Source organism: Mustela lutreola, chromosome 8 (genome assembly GCF_030435805.1).
Source record: "Mustela lutreola isolate mMusLut2 chromosome 8, mMusLut2.pri, whole genome shotgun sequence".
Taxonomy (NCBI): domain Eukaryota; kingdom Metazoa; phylum Chordata; class Mammalia; order Carnivora; family Mustelidae; genus Mustela; species Mustela lutreola.
The window spans coordinates 148,211,461-148,222,373 of NC_081297.1; the positions used below are offsets into that span (position 1 = coordinate 148,211,461).

Below are 10,913 nucleotides of genomic sequence, written 5' to 3' on the forward strand. Positions count from 1 at the left end.
AAAAAAGAGAAGAAAATCCAAATCTGACCTTCAGGCACTCTTGTGTGAGTGGCATGGAAAGCACATGTGCGTGTCTGTGAGCCATTCCAGCACAGCTCAGGACCACAGGGCCACTGAGTGAGTAACAAGGACTTGGAACAAAGTTGTCTCCCAGCTGCTTGGGTTGGCCCCTTCACTGGCTCTCCATGGGGAAGGCAGGATCCACCTATACACACACCCCTCACGCTGAAATCACGGCAAGTCTCCCAGGAACAATCACATTTAATTCCGATAAAGCTTAAAGTGGCATCTATATAAATGAACATGCTTCTGAGCAGAACTGTAAGAGTTCGAGCCATATTGCTCTTAAACAATAAACCACATTTTTTCTTTATTATTCTGCAGTAATCCACCACGCTGTAAATCAAGCAAAGCCCAAGACCTGGATGGACAAATTCTTAGTCAATATAGAGAACACTTAATGTCTTTTGGTGTGAGCCCACTGCCCCAGACAGACAAACACACACACACACACACACACACACACACACACACACACCTTTTCGCTGTTGAACAAAATTCATGTCTAATGGCCACAAAATATTATTACATTTTATAGCTTTAACTGGCAGTAGCCCTCAGGAGTAGATGGAAAACTCAGACTCCTGACCTTAAGGTCCCATCCCTAATTTCAAAAGTAGGAACAAAGATCCTGATTATCCTGATCATCCTGATCACATGGTCCCTCCAGCCCTGGCCCACCTAGATGTTGAGCCTTGGGGGGGTGTTGAGATGGGTTTGCCAAGGAACCCCCCAGAGGCACAGGGTGACCTATAAACTCTTGGCTCCGAACCCCAGAGGAATCAGTTGCAGCAAGAGAAGTTTCTGCCCTAGATGGGTAGAGTGGGGACCCTATAGCTCTCTCTCCCCCAACTCCGGGTCTCTACTACTCTAAACTGCTGTGGGCTCCAAGGACACCGAGTTCCCCTCTAGAGGGACATTGACCCTGGCTCCCACACTGGAGACCTGCCCTATACCCCACCACTCAGGAGTAGAGGCCAAAGGTGGAGGGAGACACTTTTGAATGTAGTAGGGGTGTGCATTGTGCAGGACACGAGAAGAGAGCACTGCTGAGCCATTCAACATTCCTTACATCTGAGAATCATCATCGGTGCAGGGGTGGGGGTCTTGCCTGTGGGTCTTGACCCTGTCACTCATCACACAACAAGGTAAACCATTTTCTTCCCTTTGATGTTTCTGGTCTTCAGCCCCAGATACCGCCGGCTGTTCTTCTCTGGCTGCCCATACAGCATGTTGACAAAGAACTCTGGTTCATCTTCGTCCCTGGGTTGGAAGGTCAGAAACCTAAACATTGCTCTTAGCTTGCGACACAGATAGGTCATTGCTTCCGCTTCGTCTGATGGTTCCTCATACACGGGCTGCTTCATTTTCTTATAGGTAGACAAAATCACTGCCCGAAATAAGTTGATCAATACACAGATCATAACCAACACAAAACAAGAGAGTAACAAGACCCCCAGAACCCTGTTGTTGGAGAACTCGGTGTTCTGAAAGGCTGGAACACAATAGAAGAATATCGTCTGCGTAGCATGAATCAGGTTACTGTAGTTCCACTCGTGTTGACCAAACACCAGGGAGCCGATGACCATGAACACAAAGAAATACACGGATACCAGCAGGGCAATGTGGCAGATGCCGGGAAGGGCCACTTGAATGGCCCTCTGAGCCAGGCGCACGTCATAGAAGATTCTGGAATACCTGAGGGTCTTCAAAATGGTCAGAAATAACAGGAAACCCAAAATGATCCTCATGGCGTGATCTACTTGAGAAACCGCATGAAACGGAATGAAATCCTCAGGGTGCGACAAGTAAAAGCGAATTATGCCAGTGGCCAAGAAGTGCTTCCTAAAGAAGAGCACAATCAGCACAGTAAATATGCATTTTAGAGCAAAGTTGAGCAGATTGTACACACTTCTCACGTACGAGGCCCTTTCTTGCATGATGATATAACCCTCATCGACCACATAGGCTAAAAAGAAAATGAGAATGGCCACATACAAGTAGATTTCTGCCGAAGTCTCCCTGTCGAAATCAGCAAGCGAGAAGGAGTGCACGGATAGGCTCGTGTTCACAACTCCTAACTGAGACGCCTCAAAAACGACAGAAATGCTACAGAACAGACTGACGTCTGGGTTGAAGGTGGTCAGCTCCAGAATCACGGCCCACGTGTTCTCATCAAGCCACTCGCTGCTCTGGAGTTCCCTGAGCCTCTCGGTGGAATTAAAAGGCTGCTGCTCTGGGAAAAAATAGAACGCATAGCCTCCCGACCCATAGGTGTGTAAGAGTCCATGGGAGACATACCCCCAGATCTTCCCTGGAGGCTTGTAAGTAAACCCATTGGTATTCTTATCCTCAGGCCTCTTGAGAACTTGGTTCCAAAGGCCAGAGTAGCTTCTGGTGTCTTCCGGGTCAGTGCCATAGCTGGGATGACAATGGATTTCTCTTCCCATGCTGGTTTGGGCAAAGTTGGCAGGCAGGCAGAGTTTATCGCCAGGTCTTGCCCTCACCTGCCTCAGCAGTGGAAGCCCCAGGATTTTAGAGGAGCTGTCGGGCAGAAAGGCTGCATTCGGGTTGTTGTGGACCAGGGGCACCAAAACGCTGTTCAGCCACCTGTAGATGTCCTCCAGCTTGGTCACCGAGCCGAGATCCACAGAGAACCGATCGCGAACAAACTGGTTATAGTAAAAGCTGTCCGTGTGATGCAGGAGGGCGACGAGCCTCAACAGGAGGGCTAGAAAGATGAAGTGAGTCAGAACGTAACACAGGAACAGGAAAGCCCTTCTCTTAATTGCCTTCTTCCTCTTGAATATTAGGATTTCGTCTTCGGTGAGGGGCTGGTACATCCTCGATCTTCGGAGGTCCATGATCTGCTCTTGTCGGATTCCCATTTCTTCTGGGCTCAGTGTGCTCTTTAACTCGATCTCAGTGTAGTGGAACTGGCTTTCCCATGAAAGATTTTTACAATACTTGGGCGAACTTGATCTGAAGCCCGACAGAAGTATAATTTTACACGTTTGCACCAGAAAAACAGACAGACAGAATGAACAAAACGATGCAAAGAGCCAGTCCATTGACTTTTCATAGCCATAGGTCAGCCCATAAAATATGATGAAGAACGAAGATATAATGGACGTGGCGAAAACCAGCACCCACGCTATATGAAGGCACCAGGAAGGCAGAACGAAACTGCTCTTCTCCTTGAGTTCCAGAGTGGAACCCGCATGGGATGGCGGCTCTCTGGAAGTAACATTTTGATTGTTATTTGTGTTTGTGTTACTGGCATTAATGTTTGTTGCCTGGGTGCTTGAGTCCCTGCTCTCTATCTTCTTAGGCTGCTGCCGTGTCACAGACAGCGCCTGGGCAGTCTTTTGAAGTCTAGGCCTTTTCCCAATTGGAGGCTCCAAAGCCGCCTTGGTGGATGAGTCCCCAGACTCACGGGCATACCATCTTCTCAGAAATTCCTCCCAGTATAAATTCTCTAGCTCCATGGGAGAAGCCTTTTGGAAAGATACCTTTTCTAGAGTCACACGAGGTTCCCTCTGGGAGTAGGTGAAGAGAAAAATGATCAATATTTGCAGAGGCAGCGTAATTAACACACTTTCCAGTCCTATCATCATTGACCTGATGTAGCTCCCGTCTCCTGAATCCAAATTTTCTCCTCTGTCGAGATTAAAGAACATAATATTACACAGAAGGGAGGCCATCAGCATTGCCAAACAGCAGGACAGTCTCTGCAGACTGCTGAATGTCTTAGAACTATTGTTGGAGAAAATAGAGAACCACGTGTGATCTCTCCCCATCCTGTAAGCTGATTCTATCAGGAAATAGTCCTTTCTGTTGATAGGCTGGTCTGGGTCGGTAACACGAAATGTTCTGTCCAAAGAGGTGTCAATACAAAGCCATTCCCGGCATAAAAACAGCCAGATGTGTCGGCTGAACAGATTTTCTACCTTGACTCTGCTTAGATACCAGCTGGGGGATTTGCCCTCATTGTTGTGCCACACACGAATGGAATGGATGTCCCCCAAGTCCCTTTTCGTGGTTAGGAGAAAAGTGTTGATGCTTCCCCGGTAGAGGGTTGTAAAATACGGATGGCTCAGACAATGCACATCGCTGGCACCATCCGTTCCCATAAGTTGCATGAAGACATTGGCCCTGGTCCCAGCCCCACACCGGCTTCCTGTAAAAATAGTCACGAGGTAACACACCTTATCATAAGGATCATTATCTAGTAGAATTATCACGTGTAGCCGAAGATACCGATCCCTCCCATCCATCAGCAAAGCCCAGAAAGCTAGGATTATGTACATCATCATAATGAAAAGTACAGTGACGAGCGTCACAGGGTTGTGGGTTACGTTCTTGATGACCTCCAACCTTAGATCCACAGCATTAGGGAGCACAATCACATTGGCCGTCAAAAAGTGGATTTGCAGGTGCCGGTTGGCTTGTTTTATTAGATCCAGCTGCCGCCGGACCCTCCTTGTCCTTTGGCAGATGCAGTGCACTCTTCGCCACGTGGTCCTCTCTCCGAGAACACAGGTATCTTCTCTCCAATCGCTCTGGATCCCATACATGTCTAGGCAGTGAGCGCTGAAAAGAGCGATTCTCACGAGCTTATCATTGGCTGCCAGGACAAAACGAGGTGCCTGCAGAGCTATGACCAAGGTGCACTCAGGCGAGCCGCCTCGCTGAGCTATGACTTGCAGCAGGGACGCTGGAAGGCAAACCACGCGGGCCTCCCTAACGGCACAGGCTGAGTCAAACAGGTCACTCTGGTTGGTCATGGGAGGGAAGTCATGGGGCACAAGGAAGGTGGCGACCAGAGCAGTGGGGGTAATTTCACTGCCAGCGTACACCAACACCGTGAACAACACGGTCACTTCGGTCACAATGTGGACCAGCAACTCCTTCACTACACTGCTGTCCACCTCAACCCTAAACTTCCCTGTCGTCCTTTTCAAGGACTCATCAGCTCCCTCGGTCTCACTCTCGGGTCCCACTGTGAGGTTAAAAGCTGCAAAGCTCAAGTTTTTTCTGGCGATGTACACTTCTGCTACATCAGGCATGATCTCGACCACGTCGCCGTCAGGTGTGGTTCCTGTCATCCTGAATCCAACCACCTCTGCCGAACAGCTTTCCTGATCATTCATCCAAGGAAAGGGATCATCTGCAAACTCACAAAACATGGTGGAAATTGGAGCGTTTTCAGATAAAGTAGGAATATTGCTCACATTTACCGTCGGATGAAAATAATTGCGACTGCTTTTCTCATTCATGAAGATATCAGTAACATCCCAACTTTCAGTTTTCCTGACATACACGTTAAGGCTGGAGGCCGTCATTGCGGTGGTCTCGTTCCCTGGCACTTTACCCGCCAGTATTGTGTCTGCTAGTGATTCCAACACGTAGAAAGGCTCATCAACCACTTCATAGCTAACAGTCAGTTTCAAGATATTAGACAAAGTTGTTAATATCCCAGTGCTCACAATTTCTACTTCTTCAGAGCGAACGTGTGCATCATTCTGTCGAGACTGCTGTAGGGCTCGATTTGCTAACCATATCCTCACTGTGGCCAGTTTCTGAGCCAATCGAGTGAATCCAGCGGTCGTCTGGGTTAATTTAGTAACACTCATGACTACCTGGCTAATTTCCACCAAAGTGCTATTGGGAAGAATGAAAGTCTGGTTGACAAGGTATTCCCGGAGTCTGGCTTTGTCAGCTTCCAAACTTAATTCAGGTTTCATGATATTCAAAACAGAAGCTGCTATATATATTAAATAGCCTGCAGGTAGAAATTCCTGGCTGTCAAGCAAAGTAGATAGCGATGAATTTGGTCCCATGGTGAAATTGAATAAGCGATCGAGCACGCCCTTCGCTGAGATTTTATCCGTAGGGGCATGTACGGTTGCATACAAAGTCGCCTGAGAAAAAGCTCCTAGAGAGTCATACACCTGAACAAATATCTTCATCGCATAACGATTAGCCAACACACCCACAGGGAGAAATGAAGGGGGCGATGTGGATTCATTCCCCAAATACAGGATGGCCCCCAAGGTGTTCTCTTTTACAGAACTGATCTGACCCAAACCATACAAATCAGAGACTACCATTTTGTACGTAAGTGGGATGTTCTTATCCTTAAAATTATGGCACCGGATGACAAACCTGGTAACAAAGGCAACTCCTGTAGGTGGATTAATGCTGCACTCTCCGGTTTCAGGGACATAGTTAATAACAAACGGGTGCTTCAAGTCCACATTATGCCCACTCCAAGTTGCTAGATGCACAGAAGCCCAAAACTTAGCTTCAGGAAAATCCTTCAAAGCAAAAGGTTTTATAGACAAATGAGCCCCATTCCTTCCTGTTGTGGTGTGTTTTGCCCAGTCAAAGTTTAACTCATCCCCTAGAGATGACAGAATCGACCATTTATACACATCCTGGCTTGTTGAACCAGTTGTGCAATTGAGAAACAAAGAAAATCTGGCTGAAATACCCAAAACGGCATCACAATTTTCAATACACGAGATGTGTGCTATGGGGACTGGTCCTTTGAGCACGTGTACCTTTCTATCAACATGGGCTCTCCTATCACCCTTGCGGATCACCATTCTGATGAAATACACACCTCCACCTTTCAGTGTTTTTGGCTGAAGTGTGAAGACAGGACCAGTGGCCTCCTTCCAAATCACATCAGTCTGCTTTGGGGAGCAGACGCTGTTGCTCATCACTATGACTTCCTCTCCCTGGTAGTTTTTCGGATCAGTGGTACAGTACCAAGAAAAAAGCATTCCCTCGGATGGGTTTTCCGAATCTGCATCAGAGGACGCCCTTCCTTGCAGAATCAGCCTGTCTGTGAATTGGATTACGAAGTCGGGATTGCCGGGAATAAATGCCAATAGATCATTTCTAGTGATGTTGACATAGATGAAATCTGAACCTTTTGTCTTAAGTATCTTTGTTTTTGCATCAAAGATGTTGAGTGTGAATCTGAAAGCATACGACCCGAAAGATAAGGTTTTGGGGCGGATTTGCAAATGTAGTGGAGATTTTCCAAGTCTGGTGTCCCGTGTTTTCAAAGGTGCACTCCAGTCCGGGATGTTTCCGGAGCGCACGGGAAAGACGTCCCACTCTGGAACAATTGAGGTGGTGTTAGGGCAGTTGTGCTTAATGGATACACTGAGGGTAGCCTCCATCTTCCTGGTCAGCACCAAGGGTTCACCATCTTTGTTCCTGTTGATCTTCACCATGGTGATCTCACACGGCGCCTCTGGGGATACCTGGCAGGACACGGAAGACTGGATGGCTTGAGGCCCATCCGAGGTGAGAGCTTCCAGGACAACAGGCGTGGGCCCATCCGTGGGACACTGCGTTTGGGCCACGAAGCCCGCGGAGGGGCGAGGCCCGGCGGCCGGCAGGTCGGAGGTGGAACGGCGGGGGCGCCGAGGGCCGGCGGGCCGCAGCGGCACGAGCCAGAAGGTCCACTCCGGGCGCCCGGGCGCGCGGGGCAGCGCGGTGCGCCACAGCAGGGACAGCCGGCCGCGGCGCGCAGACAGCCGCAGGTGCACGAGCGCGGGCGCGGCGGCCAAGCGCGCGCGCAGCCGGACGCGCAGCAGGACACAGAGCGGGCGCGCGGGGCCGCGGGGCAGGCAGAGGCGGCCGCCACCGGCCAGGATCACGCCGCCGCCAGGGGCCGCGCGGGGCCGCAGGTGGACGCGGGCGCTGCCGGCCGGCTCCCCGAGGCCCGGGGCGGCCCTCCAAGCGCGCAGCGCGGCCGCGTCTCCGAGGGCTGGGCCGCGAGTCCAGGCGGCTGGCGAGGGGCGGCGGGCCGAGGCTGCATCCGGGCGGCGGGGTCCGGACTCTGGTGTGGCGGTCGCCCGGGAGTCGGGGATGGCAGCCAGGTCCCTGCCAGGAGACGTGGGCCGTGGAAGGAAGCCTTGACTCAGGGCCAGGCCCAGGCCCAAGAGTAGGAGAAGGAGAAGCAGGGTTCTGGGCCGCATAGCGCTGCCTGCCTGGGCACCTGGGCGCCGCTAACTCAAGGGTGGGGTCTGTCTAACCGCCACAGGGGCCTCGTGGCCTGGGGTGGGTGGGGGTGGCGCGGGCCATGGGTCATGACCCTGGAGCAAGGAATGGAGTGGGCTTCCGGTGTCCCCTCCCCCTGCCTGCCACGATAGGCCTCCAAGCAGCAGTGCTCATGGAATTAAGGGGGCCAAGGCTCCTAACAGCCTGGAAAGTCCTCCCCTTAGCTGGCATCCCCTTCCCCTGGCAAAACACCACAATGCTGTGACCTCCCTGAGAGCCCAGGCTTTCTGATTTCTGATTTGATTGTGACTATGGTTTTCTTGATTTGCTTTTCCTACTTTCTTAGGATGATACCCCTAATCCTTGGCTTTAGATCGTCTTCATTTCTCTAGAAGCATTTAATGCTGCAAATGTCCCACCAAACACTGCTTAACTGCCTCCTGCATGCTTGCCTAGTTTTGTTATCATTCAGTTTAAACTATTTCTACTTGCCCCTGATAGGGTTATGAACCATCAGTTCAAGTGGCTTATGTAATTCCCCAGTATTTGGAGTTTGTGTGAAATCTTAGTTATGCTGGTTTCTAACTTAAGTCAGTTGTGGTCAGAGAATACATTCCATCTGATTGGTGTGCCTTTGCATGGACTGAGACTTGCTTGAGAGCCCATACAGTAGTGTGGTCTACCTTGCTGTATGGTCCTGGTGCCCTTTAAAACAAGATGTGTCTCCCATCATTGGGTGGGTTATCCTACAGACATCAACTAGATCAAGAGAGTTGGTACCCGAGTGTTTCATCTTTTATGTCTCCCCTGGGTTTTCTCTAGTTTTTCTATCACTCGCTGAGAGAGGCCGTTACTCTCTCCTGTGCTGACCGGGAAACTGTGTCTTTGACCCTTTCTTTCTGTCCATCTTTGCTTCATGTCTTTTCAGGCTCTATTAGATGGATACACATTGGTGTTACGTCCATGTGAATTGGTCCTTGTCTCGTGATGAGATGTTTCTCTATATCTCAGTAATCATCTCTGTTTGGAAGTCCGTTTCATGTGATGTTCAATGCCAGATGATATGTTGATTGTATCTGAATAAACCTGGAAAATGAAATGAAATAGCCACACTAGCCTTCTTATGCTTACTGTCTCCATGCCATATCATTTTTTCATTCATTTCTTTTTCAGCTTAGGTATGTCTTTATATGTAAAGTGGTCTTCTGAATGCAACATGTAATATGGTTTTCTTTTCGTATCCTCTCTCTCTGAGTGCACCATCCCGAAGGACAGGCCATTGTCAGGACAGAGAAGGCAGCCATTGCAAGGAAGGGAGATGGCCCTTACTGAGAAGCGATCATGCTGACACCCTGAGCTTGGCCGTGGGGCTCCAGAGCTGTGAGAAATAAATCCTTGCTGTTCAGACACCGCCCCCACTCCGCTCCCCCCCCGCCCCGGAGGTAATTTGTTTTATCAGTCTGAGCTAAGACATCCGGAAAGGTCAGGGCTGAAAACCCATATTGGGTCATCAGAGGCATGTAGGGTAGAGGCCCAGATGGAGAAGGAGACAGACTCTGGTTGTCTCTGGTCCTTAGAGGAGAGGCAGACAGAGACAGGCAGTGGGTCAAGATGGAGAGTAGGAGGGTGTGGTGTCCTGGAAGCCAAGGAAAGAGGGGATTCAGGAAAGACACAGTGAGGCCTGATGGGTCAGAGAAGCTGAAGATGAGGAAGAGGAACTCGGAGATCATGCTCCTAGCCTGCTGACTCCCTGTCCCCTCTCAGCACCCCCCCACCCCACAACACACACTTTGGGACAGGAGTCCCCAGGCCTGGGCCAGCGCCACAGGCAGCAGGGTCTGTGTGCACCCCAGGAACAGACGAGATAGGTACAAAAGGAGCCCTGTCCTTCCCCATGGACACTTTAGAGCAATGGTGGTGTGATCCATGGCGCCCTTGGTGATCTGAGCCCCAGTGACCCGGCCCTCCGGAGCCTGCCCTGCTCCAGCTTCCAGAGGACCCTCTGGCCCGCAGGGTCACATGCCCCAGTCAGACCTGCTCTTCCCTTGTGCCTCCCCATTACGCTCGTCTCCAGACCCCTCTGCCCCTACGTATGCCAAGCACTGTGCTGCCCCTGAAGCCGAAAGGCCTGGGGCTGGGCCTTCTTCCATTGGGCAATTGAGGATTAAGGAAGATACAAGGCATTTTTGTAATCCTGGGAATAACACCAGTTCCGGGTCATGGACAGAGGGGAGCTGAGGAAACACTCTGATTTTCTAACTAGCAGATAGGACCTCTGGGTGCTTCCAGCAAGAACATTCCTTGGATCACAGCTACGTATATACACTGTGGACTTTATTTGCTGTGTCTGCCCACAGATGGACCATCTGGATGAAGCTTTTCATGTACGACCGGTAACCACTCAGATACATGACCTTGTCTCTAGAATACTGTTCAAGCCCTAAGACAGGCTACACAAGTTAGGACAAGGACTACAAGAACTATGGGAAATACTGAAAGAGCAAATCATGGTCTTTGGCAGAAAATAAAGTTAATTTTGAATTTGAGCTCCCTACCATTTGTAATATAAGAAGAAAACCAATCCAAAGGATTAGCAATATCTCAAAGTATTTTTAAAGAGGATTCCCAGAGAAACCTCATATTCACAGATAAAAAGAGAAGGGCATGTGGGTGGCTCAGTCAGTTAGCCTGTGTCTTCCACTCAGGTCATGATCCATCCTGGGATCGAGGCCTGCTTCCTGCTCCGTGCTCAACGGGGAATCTGCTTTTCCCTCTGCCCTTTCTCTCTCTCTCTCTCAAATCATAACATCCTAAAAAAGAGAAGAAAATCC

The 10,913-nt window shown here is 50.0% G+C and overlaps 1 protein-coding gene across 1 annotated transcript; it reads right to left on the reverse strand.

The window, feature by feature from the left end:
- Positions 1-1,164: 1,164 nt before the first annotated feature.
- On the reverse strand, positions 1,165-8,060 carry LOC131839855 (polycystin family receptor for egg jelly-like). Its single transcript, XM_059187549.1, has one exon. It carries the CDS (start codon positions 8,058-8,060, stop codon positions 1,197-1,199), a length of 6,864 nt encoding a protein of 2,287 aa, XP_059043532.1. The 3' UTR covers positions 1,165-1,196.
- Positions 8,061-10,913: the final 2,853 nt, after the last annotated feature.